At 40.2% G+C, this 18,216-nt stretch overlaps 1 protein-coding gene across 3 annotated transcripts in view; it reads right to left on the reverse strand.

The window, feature by feature from the left end:
* Nucleotides 1–18,216, reverse strand: part of pde4d (phosphodiesterase 4D, cAMP-specific) — a 170,002-nt gene that overhangs the window by 19,672 nt on the left and 132,114 nt on the right. For 2 of the 3 annotated variants that reach the window (XM_036579428.1, XM_036579429.1), the window contains 4 exons: nucleotides 5,403–5,594; nucleotides 5,033–5,069; nucleotides 4,642–4,718; nucleotides 4,165–4,214 (listed from right to left, as the gene is read on the reverse strand). In XM_036579428.1, coding sequence (XP_036435321.1) covers nucleotides 4,165–4,214; nucleotides 4,642–4,718; nucleotides 5,033–5,069; nucleotides 5,403–5,594 — 356 coding nt within the window. Of the gene's footprint in view, nucleotides 1–4,164; nucleotides 4,215–4,641; nucleotides 4,719–5,032; nucleotides 5,070–5,402; nucleotides 5,595–15,150; nucleotides 15,512–18,216 lie in introns of those variants that run through there. The other variant, XM_036579430.1, reaches the window with a different exon arrangement.

The following is an 18,216-nucleotide window of genomic DNA, read 5'->3' on the forward strand; positions in this document are numbered from 1 at the left end:
TCTGTTCATCTGGAAGTTATGTAATTAGTCATTTCAATCTGCTTAATCAGTGATTTCAAGTAACAATACTATTTCAGTACAGGTTTAGGCTCTTCTCCCCACCTCTGTCTCAAAGTAAGTTCACACATTCAAATCTGAACTCACTTCCTGAAAAGTGAAGTGATATCATAACAAACAGCCCAAAAAGCAGTAATTAAAAATGATTTGAGCAAGATGATGCATACAAAAAAAAAATCGGCGCAGTTTATCTCTTTATGAGCTCCTGTCCTGGGCTGTATTAATTATGCTTAGAGGAGGATGACTGACAGACGAATGCACTTTATGCATGGAGAGATCTGACACACAATTCAGCTCTTCAGACGCATCTCAAACACACCCAATACAACAAGCCCAATAAAGACAGATACTCTATACTCTATTGCGTGTCAAGAAGGATCTGCAAAAAAATAAACATGCATCTGTATTACCAAAACCTCATTAAACTGACAAGAACTGTAAATAATGAAAATTTAATAAATATATTGCTATTAGACTATTCTACTGAGGACTGCTGACATGCTTCTAATTACATTACTTTTCATTAGAAATTAAACATATATATATATATATATATAACAAGTGTGACTTGCTCACTAAACACAAGTCACTAACCTGAGATATTTGGCACATGTGCCACATATACACTCATCTAACAAAGCACACATTATCCCTGTCACTCTGCCCGTCACTTTCTTCCCTCCTTCCTTCCTCTTTCTTTCTTTGTCTGGTTCTTTCTTTCTCTCTCTCTCGGCTACGAAAGGACGGGGTGCCACTCTCTGAAAGGGACTGCACTGACGTCAATGGCATTCTTCTCATGCTTAGCGCGACATCAGACACCAGCCCAAGCGAGGCCACTGGCTCCACAGACAGCAGGGCTGCTGGGAAATCCCGGACTGGATCACCCTAGGCAAGATCAGGTGCGTGTCTGCACTGCCAGCTGGACGGAGCTCGCCAAAACATTAGCATTACCCTGCTGTCAGCACTACGCTTACTTGGAATACGATGTGATATATTGTCGCTGCTGCAAGACAACCTTGTATTTCTGAAATGGTAACTGTATAGCGTTGCTGCCCAAAGAAAACCATTTTTATTTTTCTACATCATTTCAACACTCCAGTTGTCCTTAAATTTGTGTAAATATTGCATGATGAATGGACCAATAGAAATGCTCGAAAATCACTTTGAATATAACCTCTTTGCATTAACTTTCATTGACAGGTAAGAGTGTTTTTGCCTCCTCCTGTAAAGTTACTGTTTTGGAGACACTTGTTTTTAGTGGGATTTAGTCCAACTAACCGGAGACCCATTTGACTATCAAGTGTAAACGCATGTGGCTACAATCTTATCATGATACAATTCAGATACTGGTCACATGAAGTGACCAGGTGTAAACTGGGTACCAAACTGTTTATGAAAGTTCTAATCTATGTGCAACTTTTTTCCCTTCTTATTCTAATCAAGAGATTCTCCATTATTATGAGTGTACGGTATTGCTAATTAAGTTTAGAGCTAATTATCAGCACCTTCATGAACTGAAACGGGTGTGCTAAAGAAGGTGTGCTAAATACTATACCTCAGACTACTGTCTCTCCTGGCCTGGAGTTTGACAACCCTGACCTAATCATGGAGTTATATATGTAGTGAAAGCTGATTCTACATCAGTTTTCTTCTTTCAAGGTGATACACTGGATTACAGCTCATCTCCAGACTACTTCTGAATGTACTATAAATAGAATGAAGAACAGAAGGTAATCAATATAATGACAGACATGTCACAAATCGATGAAAACATTAGTCATTGGACTGTCATTCCTTGTGATAGCATCTGTCCTCTCGCCTCAGAGGAAATTTTACAGCTGTTTTACTAGCCATGCACAAGTGAGAAAACACTAAAAGTGTATTGGAAGATATTGCTAGACAGTTCTCTAACCATTTCTAGCCCATTATAGCCATAACTCACAGATCAGACAATCAGACTGAGGCTGTATTGGTCAGTCTGAAGATTTCTGCTCGGTCTGATGGACAGAAAATTAATGTATGAGGTGCACTGACTCTAAATTCTTGCCTCAGAATGTATATACAGTCAGAGTACATCAGATGTTTGATTTTTTTCTGGAGTCTGTCTGTCTGGTCAGTTTGCAGATTTCTGCTCGGTCTGGTGGACAGAAAATGAGTGTATGAGGTGCAGAATGTAAATACTGTTAGAGTACATCAATTTTGTTTTCTGGAATCTGGATGTAATCTAGTACTGTATGCTGATCAACAACTCACATCTGAATGGATTCCAACTAATGAAAAGTTTGAGTATGAAAAAGCTGCTGTATCTCCATGTTACTTTTACTGCTGGCATTTCAGAGTCCTCTAATATTGGAAAAGTGCATGTTTTTGGTGGTGTGTTATGTGTTCACTCTGGTTCACCATCAAGTAGCAAATTGGGCAGTAAGACTGAGCTGTAAGGACTGACGAGTTTTCCTGCTGTGTGACCGAGAGAAAAGTACTCCTGCAGAAAGACTGAGAGAAGATCATTTCTGTAGTGGGACAGAATGAAAAGTATTCCTGTAGCACATTGGTTTCCAAACTGTGGTATATGCACCCCCAGGGGTATGTAGAATGACGTTGGGGTACGTCAAAAATTCCTACATTAATCTTCATTTAATCAGCCAGTTGCACAATTACACAGTCACTTTCGTGATACGGGCGACACAAGCAGTTTCTAGCACATAACAAACTCAGGCTCCAATAGTTTGGTATTTTACGCTTTTGTGATAAAAGTTTCTATAAGAGACGAAAAAGTTTCATTCTGGCCCCTTCGCCACGCTGCACGTTCAGGAGTTAATTCACTTGATTAAAGTGAGTATCATTAAGTAACTGTCGTTAAGGCCTGTATAGTCACTTTCACAGATGCGGTTTAGATTGTGGTTTTAGTGAGTTATTCATTCGTAGCGTTTAACCGTTAGTATTTTGTTTGCGTGTTTGTAGTGCAGTTCAATTCTGACTGGATGATGTTACTGTGATATACGCTTTGGCTCGGGTTAGTGAACATTTCGTTACTTGCTGTTTATTTTACAGCTGCTCTGATTGGAACTTCAGACTGACCCAGTAATACAGAAATATCCCTAATATTATTTATGTATTATGTATTATTTCTTTTAAGGTAAACATTAATAAACATGTCTGTTGTACACTGTCAAGTACTGTATAGCCACACGTTTGCTCTCCAAGCTACAAACAATGTAAATATACCCTCAAAGATTTAGTAATGGACTTAAGGCTCAATTGTGTACCTTAAATGACATACCTTTGAGGGTACCACCCCATTATATATGTGTGTGTGTGTGTGTGTGTGTGTGTGTGTGTGTGTGTGTGTGAGACAGACAGGAGGTACACAGCAGGAAGTTTGAAGTCCAAGGGAGTACTGGATTGTAAAAGCTTTGAGAAGCACTGCTGTAGTGTAACCTTGAGAAGAGTATTCCCACAGTGCAGCTATGCGAAGATTACTGCTGCAGTCTAACTGAGAAAAGAATATTCCTATACTGTTACTAAGAAATTTCTAGAGCTTAACTGAGAGAAGAGTATCTCTGCAGTGATACTATGAGAAGAGCATTCCTGCAGTGGGATTGACTGAAGAGTATTTCAGTAGTGGGACTAAGAGAAGAGTATTTCTGCAGTGAGAGTGAGAGAAGAGCATTTCTGGGCTAAGTGTATTCCTGCAGCAGGACTGAAAGAAGAGTATGCCTGTAGTGTAACTGAGGGAAGAGTGCTTGAAAGTAAACAAAAGCTCATGGCAGCAAGCCACAATTATGAGCATGAGATAAAAAAAATATGCAGGTGTTTCTTTTTGGCCAGTATTGCAGAGACTGCAACGATAAGCCCTGGGCGGCCATCCTGTATTTACAGCGAGTAAATCCCGCACTCATACTCCTCTGGCTTTGAAAACCACACATCTGGCCAGGAAACAAAACAGGGACAAGACTGCTTTCTTAACAATATAGTCTTCAAGTCCAACCACTATGTTACACACACACAGGCTCCTTCTCCTACCCACTCACACAGACACACAAAGACATGCGCAGACACACGCACAAAGGAAATATGATTTCAGAACAATAGACAAAGTTACTGCACCTGTGTAGGAGGTCTTTGTGATGGGTGGAGGGTTACACATGGGTGATCTCCTGATAAAAAGAATGACAAGAATTAAAATGTTTTCAGCAGAAGAGCATGCATACACCATGGAAAAAACTTCACTGCTGCACTTCATTTTGTACCACATGTGGAAAAAATGTAATCTGTTGCTGATATTCGGGAAGCCGGCCTGGCTCAAAACACAGTTGCAGTGGACATCATGAATTCATAAACATGCTTCGGTTTACTTGGAAACAGTGTTACAACAAAGGAAAACCAGTAACTGAGACAGCCAACAATGAGAAACTGTCTGTGGAGCAGCACATTTAACATAAACATTTCACACATCCCTTCTATTTATTGGGTAATTATCAAAAGTTCAAGTGGAATCATATGACAGGCTTCTCCTGGCAGAACAAACACAGAACATCCTGTTACTGCAAGACTACAGTATGATCAATGAATTGATTAACTTACTTGTTGGACGATCTTTCTTGTTGTACATTTGTCAGTGCTGAAAAATTATTCCGTACAGTTCTTAAGCTAGCCAGGACCTGGGGAGAGGGACTTGATGTCAGCCAATGGCTATAAATAGTTCTGTATAGCTGAAAGATGGCTATGGTATAAGCAAACATACTCATAATTCATGTTTTCATGTGAAATAAACAAAAAAAACCCAAACTAAAGTCAGTCATCAGTCCTTTGAAAAGTTTGAATGGGTTCAACAGAGAATAACTATGCTCATTCAGCCAGCAGACTTTTCTGAGCTAAAAACAGACCCAAGATAAGTCCAGACAATGAAAGCCAAAAAAGGGAGCAAAGAGAGTTGCTTGACAGCACTTGACAAAAAAAAATGAAATTGGCTCACCTGTGCAAAAGGGGTAACAATCATGTCATCTCCATGTCTACAGAGTGAGAGAAAACAGGCTAAGTTAGACAGCTAATGATTCTGGTCAACATCAGCAAACATAAATATCCATCAATTGCTATGTATAATCCAATGCTATTGCTATAAAACAATGGAATTCACCACCTTGGATGACCAACTGCTCTCTGTGGTCAAGGACATCAGATTTCAGGGCACATACTGTAACCTACATACCATAAGTTTATTTTATATAACATTTTTTCTGTATGTGTGTCCTGAATTTTGGTTTCAGTTTTTGCAAAGAATTTTCGTTTTGGTGCATTACGTGTGGCATAGAGAGTCAAATGGGTTGAAAAAGGGTCAAACTCACATGTCGCTGGCGATGGAGGAGTTCCTGGACATAGACTTTGGTGAGAGGTCATAGTCACTGTCTGACCGGTACAAAAAGGACTCCCTCCGCTGGCTGTGGACGAAGTTGGCCTGCAGGATGAGGCCCGAGCCCGGACTGGCCATAGGGTCCAGCGGACTGCGTCCCGATGACGTGCCATTATCCACATCAAAACTGGTGGAAAAAAAGCAGGCAGTTAGTGCTTCGGTTAGTGATGCATATTTCTTACCTTTTAGAACCATGACACGCAGTCAGGATCGGATATATTTCTACACAGACTTTATCATGTGACATTCAGTTATTACATCACCTTTTCTAAATAACTACACTGAATGAAAATAACTCCAAACCAACAAATACATGAAAACAAGATCAGGCAAGTCTAGCTTAACTGGACTGCAGCAGCAAATCATTTATTGCTGTGTTCAGAGTTTAAATATTAGTCCATGTTTCCATGTTGTACATTGCCTTTAGTGCAGCCACAGCAAACAAAGCTTACAGTTGACAATGCTATAATCCCCAAAGTGGCGTCCCTTGAAATATTGTTGAAACTAAGGGAGTCAGTCAGTTAGTGACACTGATTGTTCTTGGCCCAGTAATAAGCCTTCAATGTTAGTAGACAAATAAAAGGAGACAGATAGTAGGTCAATAAAAACACAAAGCAAGTGAATAATGTTTCATTCAGCAACATATAATAATGCCTTATGTTGCAATATTTAATACAATGAGATTTCCTTAAATCTATGTTTTACAGTGAGGATCAAATAAAAAATGACAAGGAGCCTTTACAAAGGGTGTACACCAGGGGTGCTCAATCCTGGTCCTGGTGATCTACCACCCTGGAAAGTTACTTAGCTTATATAGTCAGATGCCCCTGAAGGCCTTGATTACCTGGATAAGGTGTGATAGATTATAGTTGGATCTAAATGCTGCAGGGTGGTAGATCTCCAGGACCAGAATTGGGCACCTCTGGTGTACACTTTTTGACAGAGGTGTCTGTATTTAACATTAACTAACTAGACTAACTTCCTATATGTGACATAGATGTTGCATTTTTAAATTCATTTAAACTGGTTAGAACTTGTATCTTCTCTTGTTTTAAAACTAAATTAAATCCTACAATCCTATGATCGGCTTCTTAGCTGCATTCAGCTTCTCACATGCAAACGGTTTCTTCTTCAATTTCAAATCACAAAATTTGAACTGTGTCACATGTTCCAGACCCAAGAAAAAAACGGCAGTGTTGACATTTTCAGCACTAATTAAAAGCATTATCACTGCTACAGTGAAGTTCCTGTGTACTCAAATACTGTAGGAGACGTCAGCACTGTAGAGTTTACAGCGTTTTAATAGTTGAGCTTATCTCCCTAAGACCCACTGCCTCGCAACCACCATGCGTCTCCGTGGTGATCCCCCATACCCTGGCTACCTGGGCTGACCCATAATACCTAGGGAGTATTAGTACAATCCCAAAGCTCTTGGGATTCCCTTGGGCTTGACGTAGAGCATGACGCAGCATTACGTCTCTCACCCTTTCGCTTACCTCACTGCCAGACCTCAGGCCGGTAGTCATTGTGATTATAGAGGCCGGCACAGCCCAGGCTGCTAACGGCTAATACTGACTAATCCGCTCGGTCTGATGTGCAAGACGGGGCTGGCGTAACACAGTCTTCATCATACTAGTGCTGAGAAAACAAAAAGAGGCAGCATGCATGGGTACTCATTTGCCGTCACTAGTACAGGAGGTGATGGACAGGCTTATTCTTTTGTTATGACTGAGTACAGCGAGGTCTGTCTGAAGACCTAAAGCTGTCTGTTGAAAACACGTGTACAAGCCTTAGGCCTGCCACTGTCTTACACCCATCTCCCATGGGCCATATCGCAGTGGCAGCTTGCCTTACCATCTTATGCAATCACATCCATCTGCATGCATTATTAACAAGCTGGCCCAGTCTTTGTCTATGTACTTGTTTGCTGTGAGAGAGGCCACTAACACCGCACCAATACAAAAGGAGTTCCCTTCTGCTTCAAATCTTACATTTTGAATCTTTTCACAAATCCATAGTACTTCTGAATTCAAAAGTGTTTTTTTTAACAAACAAATAACAGGAGCAAAGAACGTGGCAAACAGAAGAAGCCTTCTCAATCATCAGTGAAACTACATTGTACTAACGCACTGCGGGTTTCCCTCGTTTTTCCATGTTAACATATGTGAGGAATCTTGAAAATATGCATAGAAGACAAAGAAGCGCAATAATAACAAAACCAAAACAATATCAGAAATAATTACTTAAAATCACCAACTTTGTATCAGTTTAATGTGTGATTTGGCAACTCCTGAAGTTTCAGATTTCATTTACGACAGTGGTTAATTCAGATTTTGATACTAAGGCTGTGTTTAATTCTTGTGTACATGCACATAAAACATGTTTATGACCAACAGCCAATCACACGAAACATGGAGTCAAGCGACTTAAAAAAGGGAAACACTTAAAAAAAAAAAAAAAGGGAACACATTATTCTATGTAAATATTTGAAAAGTATAGTGACACAGTAGCAGTGTCACTTAATGGTGTAATAACTGCTTTATATCCCTACTCTCTATGTAGCATTATTTGCTTCTTCTGCTAAAAAAGCTATATTTTTCATGTGATTGAGACCTCAGTGGTCATGAAGAAAAACAAGTGACTGGAGGGGTCTACCTCCATCAGAAGGCTGTCCCTGATTGGCCCAAGAGTAATGCCTGAACTTACCTGCCCTGGAGCAGGTTAGGCATGAAGCAGAAGTTGCCATGGTGATGTATCCTGGTAAAAAGTGATCCACTGTTGTGAGACTGAAAATCCAAGGTTTCACTAAATTAAGTTTAAAGTTAGCTGCCTAAGCACGAGACTCGGGGCCTGCTGGTGGGCCCAAAGTTTTATTACACACTTCTATAACCTAAGAATAGTTCAACCAGTTTGCACTGGAATCCCTGTAGTTACCGAATAATAAACCTTAGTATGTAATAAGCCTGTGAATTTGAGGGATTTCTGGTCCTGAAAGACTTATAACTTTGATTAAACTGCAAAGAGGACAGAAATCTCCAAGCAGTGTTTGAAATCTAACTACTACAATCCATACTTGTTCGCATACTTTTCCGCAGACATACCATGGACATTGAACCATCAATTACAAGCATTAGTCAACAATTTTTATAAGGGTGCTTCCCTAACGGCAAATGTGGAAAATATATTCTTTACATCAAGTATCCCACTTTATCTGGGGCAGTATTTTAATATAACCTGCTTATGCTTATCTTCCTTAATTCTGTTAAGCCACCACAGGAAACACCAGCATGACCTTTAAAAGTAATAACTGGCAATTTGGCTTGGAGCCAAACACAAAAGAGAGAGACAAAAATGTGCTGTTCTCTTTCTCTCTCTCTCTCTCTCTCTCTCTCTCTCCAGTCTGTTATCCTTCATCACTGTTAAGTGAGCAGTAAGTGATGGCCTCCATCTGTTCCTCAAACAAGGATCACTGCATGCTTAAACTCAGCTTATGTTACTCATAAATGGACACACAACCACACACCTCCGCACACACACTGCCTCAGTGGCCCAAAACACAGCACAGTTTGTTCTTTGGGTGTAATTACCTTGAGATTTCACTTCCCTGATATGCACATGTCTGTTAATGCAATGTACACTTAATAAAATGTAGTTCTTATTTGATTACAGTGTTACCAAAGCCTTAACACTTTAGTAATAGAATACAACGTAGGCTGTTGTAATGAAAATAGCTTACACTGTCAAAAGCTGACACGTGCAGAAGTTTGCATATGCGCAGTGTACATGTGACGAATCTTGCTTAAAAAGTTTACGCAAACATGTTTCCTTTAGTTAGGCTGGAGCGGAAGACATTAGCCTATGGAAAGAATTTAGCTAAATGACATGGAACCAAAAAAACACTCAGTTAACTTCTGGAAAACAGTGAGCCTCAGGTTTATTACCTTGTACCTACATTCCAAGGCCATTTCATCTGATACAGAGAGTAACTGGTGACTAAAATACCTAGTAGGTTGCAAGGTTAAGCGCTAAAGATGGAAGGATCGATCGGCTGTGTATCGGCATCAGCCGATTTTCAGCCCAAACGTGTGATCGGCCATTATCTTTCTAACTATAACTACAAATCGTATCGTAAGATCGTATGAAAGCCCTTTTGACCTTTTCAGTACATTTAAAAACCCATCCGTGTTCTGTCTTGTTAGCTGTGCTGGTTGCGTCAGCTCTAGTTATTTCAATGGCTATGCTAGCGGGAGGCACTAGAATGTAACTGCTGCACCATTTAAGGTGGAGCAGGAAAATTCAAACAAGAAGCTGACTTTAGCTGTTGAAAGAGTTGAAGGCATGAAAAGGGATTAATATGTAACAGTTGCTCTGTTTCTGCTTGACAAGTGGGCAAAATAACTTATCCTTGCTGTTTCACAGAATCAATACGTCAGTTTTGTTTTGTCCCGTTTGCTAATGTTCATAATTAGCCTTGCAGTAGCAACTGCAGGGGGAGTCTGCTAACTTACAACCTAGTTAACGTTAGTTTACTTTCTGTGTTGTTGTTCGCTCCAACCTTATATCATGCCATTTGTCTGTACAATGTTAATGAAGGGTTTTATGGCCATGAAGAGCTAAAAAAGTGTTGTATGCCTTGGCAATCTAAAAATGTGTGGTTTGTCTTCTGCACCTTTAAATGTGGCATCGAGCCCAGCCCTTGAATGTTATCGGCTATCGGCCGATCTTGCTGAAAGGCGATCGGCATCAGTCCCAAAAACGTTGATTGGTCCACCTCTACTAAACACTGAAACGCAACTATAGTAACGTGCAATAAACCTTCGTATGGTGAGAACTTTTTTCAGCGTCAACTTTTAACATTTACAGCTCTACATTAGAAGCTGACCATGCAAGAATCTTGCATGAAGTTTTGACAATGTCAGCTCTTTTCTTTACACTGGTTCTGCAATTAGGATACATCGTCACCAACAAAGAAACACAAAAACACATTCAGATTTGTTAGAACGGCTGTGATATATGTGATGTATGCAGCCATCAGTCTCATTATGCAGTATTCTTACAGGGAAAGAGTGTAAACTAATGCTAACTTGGTCCAGAAAGGATAGCCCCACAGCCTAGCACTCTAATGCTTTACAGTGTCATACATTTTTAATGAGGAGAAAACAAACCAGTTCAGATTGTTGGCTTAGACACCCACCACAAAGAACAGACCTTTAAAAGCTGAAAAGAAGCCCTTTGCTCTGGAATGAAGCAAACCAAACTTCCCTGTCAGGGAGAAGGTGAACATTTCAAAGCCTGTAACACTAAGACAAACAGCAAAAAGGCTTTTTTATCCCCATCCATAATCTGGCAGGCCCTGGCTTCCTGCTCTGGAATTGTTTAGTTGTTCAAGTCTTTTAACAAAAAGTTGACATTTACAGCCAGTCCTAGCACATGAGGCAGGTCTTGTTGGAATATGGGCACAAAAAAAGTGTGAACCAGCCAAACCCACTGAAAGGATTTTCAAGTTTTTAATTCCTGAGCATGTTTGGTCTGCTGGGCCAGGCACGAGACTGAGAACACTCCAACATTAAATCAGCTTTCTTTGACATCTGATCAAATCTGTGCTGGAATTAGGCAGACTGGAAATACAACAGCTAACTTCACTGTCAGAGTTTTTCACTCACTGATTTATAACTAATTTAATTCCATTCTAAACATTTTGACTGAATTTGAAAAACAAAAGAAGTTACTTAGAAACTGCATACAAAGAAAACATAATCCTACAAATGTAGCTCTATTCAACAGCTTTAAGAGCTGGAAATTAATAAACAAGATTGTGTCATATTACTTCGTACTTAAATAACTTTAGTATTTGGGATTTCACAGCTTCCAGTAATTAAATGTCTTCCATAACATGTGGTCAGGTCAGATGACAAGACACATCCTAAGAAAAAAACAATCAGCCTTACAGTCCAGCAGCGCACAAACTCCAACAGCATGCAAGAATTCCACATAGTAATGCAGACGTTCCATTCACAAATCTTCCCAAGAGGACGTACTGTTCTTTTGAAAGGGGGTAAGAAGGTTTTATATTGGCTTCTTTGTAAGTCTCAATCCCTGTCCTGTGTATTGCGTGCACTGTATTTTCATGTTTTCCCTGTTCTTACACAGCTGACTCATCAACCAAATTCTCCTTCGATGTACAAATAATAGCACGTCTGACTTTAGCTGACAATTCAATGCTGAGGCTTTCACTCACTGACTCACTAGTAAAGACTTTACTAGGTAATGTTTGTATAACTGCTTCTATGCGTTTTCAGGCCCTTGTTTTGGATTCTGAGGGCTGGAGACAGAGGAGAAACACTGTAGTGGCAACAGTGATTTCCTTGAGCTTTTCACTATATCTCCTTTTATCTCTTTATTAACTTGTGTGAGCCATCTGAACTTCAGTATCGTCTGGCTTTATCGTCTGTCTTCTGCCCAAATGATCGTAAAGTGAGCAGTCAGACGATCAGACACGTCAAAATATCTTTAGTTTAAACAATCTCAAAACAAGTCCCAATTCAAATCAAGCTATATAGGTCTTAAAGCCATACACAGTATAAAGTGCACCACTGACCCTACACAGGTGAGCACAAGTAACAAAACAGGCAAAACAGTCGACAATTTACGCAGTAAGCTCTGTATATAATGACTTTGCTATGTTTGACTGAATGGTATAGAAGTTAATACATTGATTTTTTTAAATTCTCTTTGCAAGACCATAAAGAGTCTGCACTGTCCTACCATGTACATCAAAAGCATGTTGCTTTGAATAAAACAGCTTTATTGGAAACTGTCCATAGACAGAACTGCCCATTTCACATACAGTATGTGCAACTATGTCACAGCATCTCAATCGGACTGAGCATTTTCATCCACTGAGCTTATAAGAGGGGAGCGCGAGTGCAAGAGAAAAAGATTTTCAAAACGGTACAGAGTATTCCTGCCTTTACACCTTTTATGTAGCAAAAGGCAGTCAAAGACAAACTAGGCAGTATAACAAATATGTAAAATGACTGCTGTCTATTATAACAGCCCGAAAAGTCAACACCTGCAGGTGACGAGAGGAAATTAAAGTGTATTTCTGCCCCTGTATATCTATATACAGAGAGGTAGTATAAAAAGTTACATTGTGGAGAGGGAGTACACAAAAGTCCTGCAAAACAAAGTGAAACGAGAGAACTTAACACTGGTCAGTATTTATTACAGCTCTAATAAATGTATTACCTAAACTTACTAATATTGGCAGATCTATATTTAGGTCAGAGCTAAGGGGAAGGGGTGTCTCTCCACATTGCCTCCACTTCCTCCTAGTCCCCAAAGACAGTGTTAGAGCACATGGAGCCACATGAAGAATAATGGAAGAACTATAAATCTTGAATTGGATTTAACATTCTGCTGGTAAGATGGCAGGACGGTATTTAGAGGCTCGCCACAGGATAGGAGGGGTGGGGGGGGTAGCGAACTGGTTATTCACCCAGATAAGACCTTCTACATGCAGGAGATAACAGCGTCTCATGGCTCACACACACAGTTAAATGCTGGCACCAGTGCACCAACACGTGTAGTCCTCTCCTGGCAGCACAGTCAAAGAGGCCTCAATGTCATGCTTAAGTTTTGGTCATCTGTATCAAACCAAAGTAAACTGTACTTTTCTGTGATAATATTTGTTCAATCATTAGTGATTTGACTTAAACTCAAACTTGTTTAAGGCGTTTGTAGCTATGTTTGCCAGATGACATCATTTCAGTAAGTATAGTACACTTAAGCAAAACCATGGGTGAAAGAACCGCCAAAGCGGTAATGTAAAGTTGCGCTGACCACAGAGAGCACATGCAAAGCCCAAACACTCACCACTGCCTTGTGCTCGGCCAGTGCATCTAGCAACATGACCAATAATGTCATCCCTCCCTCACAACTTCCTGACTTCTTCACACGTGTGGAGAACAGACGCACAAGTACAAATGCATTCCCCTAAAGTCATGTTTACTTAGTTGAAAGACTTTATTGATAGTGATGACATGCAGCATTCCAAAAGTTGGAGGAAAGGGTGGGGGGCTGCTCTCTCTACCACACCCATTGCCCTCTAGCTTACATACACAATGTGAAACACACACATCTATCCCTACACATGCATACAAGGTCACAAAATGACCGCACCCCAAACCGACCAACTTAATAGCATGTATTGACATAACAGCATAATAGCCCAATACTACATGTTATTACATATACTAAATAGTTAAGATGTAAACAAATTCATTCAGAGTGGTTTGATGTCAAATGCTTTGTCCTAGAGAAACTTAGCCAGTCAGAACTGTTCACAGTGGTGGTGATTGGAACCAGACATCCAGAGTGTTTAATATAACTGATGTCCAAAGTTATCTGTAAAGAGCCAGTGTGGCTGCAGATCATTCTAAACAAGCTGGAGCACATCTGGTTCTACTGATTCAATCAACTGGTTTCAGACTTCAGAAAGCTGACCACATGTGCTCTTGCTTTGTCGGAATGAAAATCTGCAGCCATGCTGGCTTTTTGCGAATAATATTGGACATTCCTGCACTAAAAGCCATCCTCAAAGCAAGTTATTGCATGAAAAAGTTACAAATACATTGCCTGATGCCTGACACAATAGTTTTGAGATAAAAATGTTGTGTAGAATTGTAATTTTAAAAAAGCCATTCGTGGAGTCGTTATAATGCAAAACAGTCCTCAAAAATGTATTTAGCAGTGTTTTACTATTATCATGACATTATCAGAAGACACGTGTAGGTTCACTGATTATTTCAGATAGTAAATAAAATGGCTGTATTTGCATTGTAGACATCACAACCCCTGGCTCCTATCACCATCACTGTAAAGAAAATCTGAGTCTGTGTCTCTACAGTGAAACATTTAATATCAAACCACTCTGAATGATTTTGTTTACATCTCACTGACTGAACTATTTTAAAATTTGGAAAAAAATGGTGAGATTCCCCTTTGAGCACAAAACAACTCCACAGAATACAACACTAAGCACGGAGATTAAGTGCTAGCTCCCTTATGACAGCATGTGCTACCTCTGAGACTATAATAAGCACAAGAATATAAGGAACAAGACGGGACAGGAGAAAGGAGGCCAAGCTATCTGCCCTGCAGCATGTAAACAGCACCCATTCAGGCCCAGTGTGCTAACACAGAAACATCTGGCACCCATGACTGGTGTTAAAAACACAAAACACACGCAGCTGAACTTTAAACAGTAAGATTTACATAGCTGGCTTTTAAAATGCCAGCAGCTGTCAAACACTGACGATTAATTCACAGCACAGAGTTAATTAAATGGACAGTTAATTGACAGTTAAATCCACACATGCTTTTAAAGCTATTAAATATTAACACGTTAACTAGACAGTGGACAAAGAAGCATAGGACTCTGTAAAAGGAGGCGTGGTGGACGTTTTAAAAAGTTGCAGAGACTTGAAGCTGGAAGAAGCAGGCAGTTGTTATAGATGTTGAACAGAAAGGATTCTAAACAGCTGGTGGAGGGAAAGGGAAGATAAGAAAAGGGCAAGGAAATGACATGCTGAGACAGCGGTGTGAGAAGGAAGCCAGGGGGCAGAGAGAGGAAGAGAAAACAACAAACACTCTTGCTGTAAAATGGAAAGTTTCTGTGTTACCCTTCAGCGTTCTTCAGAGAGCTGGTGGAGCGCGAGCGAGGCTTCATAACAATGCTCATGGTGACCGCCAGGCTCGTCCGCTAGCTCCGGTGCTACTGCTCACTCTGTGTGTGTGTTTAGTCCTCACATGCACCCCCCTGCACTCCCTCAGGCAGAGAGGCTGGTCTCCGCTCACACACTTCTCTGCTCTCCCTGAACTTCCACCCTCACTCAAGTAGAGCTGCAGTGTTTTCACCCCGCCCACCGCTACTACACTGGAGAACCTGCCCAATCTGATCTCTCTCTCTGCCACCCCTCTCTCTTTCTTTCTCTCCCCAAACACCTCTCATTATCTCTCATTACCTCTCTCTTCCCAACTCTTCTTTCTCTCTGTCTCCCACTCTCAACTCTCTCTCGTTCTCTCCTCTACTCTTTCATTCCTTCTCTCCCAACTATCTCATTCTTTTTCTCCATCTGTCATTCCCTCTTCTAACTCTTGAAATCCTTCTCATTTTTCCTCCCTCCCCAAAATCTCTCTGTCTCTCCCCAACTCTTTCTCACCCTATCTCCCCCAGCATTCTCTCATTCTCTCTTCCCAACTGTCTCATTCTTTCTCTCTCCCCAAATCTCTCATTCTCTCCCTATATCTCTCTCTCTCTCCCCCAACTCACTCTCCCACACAGATGCACACGCAATCATTTCTCTCTCTCTTTCTCTATCACACACTCTCTCTCTTTCTCATACTCTCTCTCCCAGCTCTCTCCAATTCTCACTCTCTCTCCTTAACTCTCATTATCTCCTTCCACAACTCACTCTCTCACTCTTTCCCTGCTTTTCCCCAAACTCTATATCTCTCGCTCTACCTCACACATTCTCTCTCACTCTCTCTCTCCTTGTCTCTCACCACCTCACTCTCTTGTTCTCCCTGTCTCTTCCTAAATTTCTCTCTCTCTCTCTCTGTATGTGTGTGAGGGCCGTTGCTGCTGTACTGTTACACTGCTACTGCAGGGGACAGAGGGACTCCTGCTCTGGTGTCAGGTGACGGAGATTTCAGTGTAGTTCAGAGAGCCTCCAGTACACAAAGCCCCACACACAGCTAAGAGGTGCGGGCGAGCATGTATATTTATCTTAGAGGGGAGCATTCAGCTTAGGCCTAGTACGAGTGTGTGTTTGTATGCATGTATGATTTTTAAAGGGAGGAAGGGAAGCGGTGGAGCAGCATAGTCTGAGTACGACTTTCACATTTACCTGTATTTGTAATGTCCCCTTAACCCATAAGCTTATTACTGACTTAATATTCTTATCTTATTAGGCAAGACTTACTCTTCAGTTATGAAAAATATCATCACTGCCCAATGAAAAACAAGTATCTCCAAAATATTAACTTTACAGGAGAAGGCAAAAACACTCTTACATTTCAATGTAAGTCAATGTAAAGAGTTTTGTTCCAAGGGATTTTAGAGCATTTCTATTGGCCCATTCATCATGAAGTTTTTACACAATGTAAAGGACAGCTGGTTTGTTGAAATGATGTAGAAAACTAAAAATCAACAAAAATGGAGATATATGGTTTTCACTGGACAGCAACGATATGTAAATTATGCATTTATGAGATTGAAGAATTAAAGTGTGCACACTGGTTTAAGAAGTTAAAAGATGTGAGAATTAAGAGGGCACCGCTACATCTGTCTGTATGCTGAACAAAAAATTACAAATCTATCACAATGATAAACAAAAGCATTTTGTATAGTAAAAAAAAAACTAAAAACTAAAAATCTTTCCAATCAGAAAATGTTCTGAATCTTAAAGGGGAATTCCTCCGATTTTTCAACATTACTGCACAATTAAACAGTTAAGATGTAAACAAAGTCATTCCGGGTGGTTTGGTGTGAAATGCTATGTTCTAGAGAAACTTACAGAGTTAGAATTGTCCACAATGGTAGTGACAGGAACCAGATGTCCAAAGAGTTTAATGCCTCTATATTTAAAGCTATTACATGAAATGGCTATGAATACATTGCCTGATGCTTGAGACATTGTTTTATTAGTCTTGAGAGAAGATATTGGCCCCAACAGTGTTTTTCAGAAGCCATTCATGGTGGAGGGGTACATGCAGGGCACTGTAAGGCAAAAGAGTCCTCAAAGAAAGATTATTACTTTCAGATTTATCACTAGTTTACCATTATCAACATTATATATATAACATTATATATAAAAAGGCATGTGTAGCTTCACTGGAGCTTTTGAATGGTAAACAAAATTGCGACCCCTTGTTCCTATCACCACCACTGTAAAGAAATGTGAGTAGGTATGGCTCTCTACATTGCACCATTTTACATCAAACCACTCTGAATGACTTTGTTTACATCTTAATAACCGATTTATGTGAAAAAATTGAAACATTGATAGAATTTACCTTTAACCATTGTTCCTCACTTGCCTGACCTTGTTGCATCTTTCTGCATCTCCTCCACTGACCTCTCTCTGTCACCCTTTAAGCCTTGTAGGTAAGCTTTTACCTTACAGGTAAGAGTCTTTCATACTGACACAGAGCCAGGAAATGCTTGTTCGTAACTGACCAGCGTCATGATGAGCATGTGGTGGTGTGTACAGCGGATTTCCTGTGGTTCAACACCTATTCAGCATTTTAAACCACAACAGTAGGTGTGATATATAACAAGACTATTACAGCTTAATTTAATCAGGTGTATTATCTCAAACCCAGACCATGCTGTTTTTGTACTACAAGAACACCCACAACTACATCTCATCCTTAAATGCATGCTAGTAACTTTGGAGTTGACCTGTCTTTATTTACAATTACTAATATAATAAAGGATATATATATAGTGTGAATGGGTCGAGGAAAACACACCCATCTATATTCTGCAGAAACAGTGCAATTCCATAAAGTTAGGATTTGAGAATGCAATAATCAAATAAGTGCATTCCAACGTCGCCCCCTGGTGTTTAAAAGACAAAATACCTTTCAAATAGACTTCCACAAGAATGAACTAAGACACATGAAAGATTAGCAGCAGAGAAAATACACTGAGGCTTCAGTTTTAAGACAGTATTTCAGCTTCA

Source organism: Colossoma macropomum, unplaced genomic scaffold (assembly GCF_904425465.1).
Source record: "Colossoma macropomum unplaced genomic scaffold, Colossoma_macropomum, whole genome shotgun sequence".
Classification (NCBI taxonomy): Eukaryota; Metazoa; Chordata; class Actinopteri; order Characiformes; family Serrasalmidae; genus Colossoma; species Colossoma macropomum.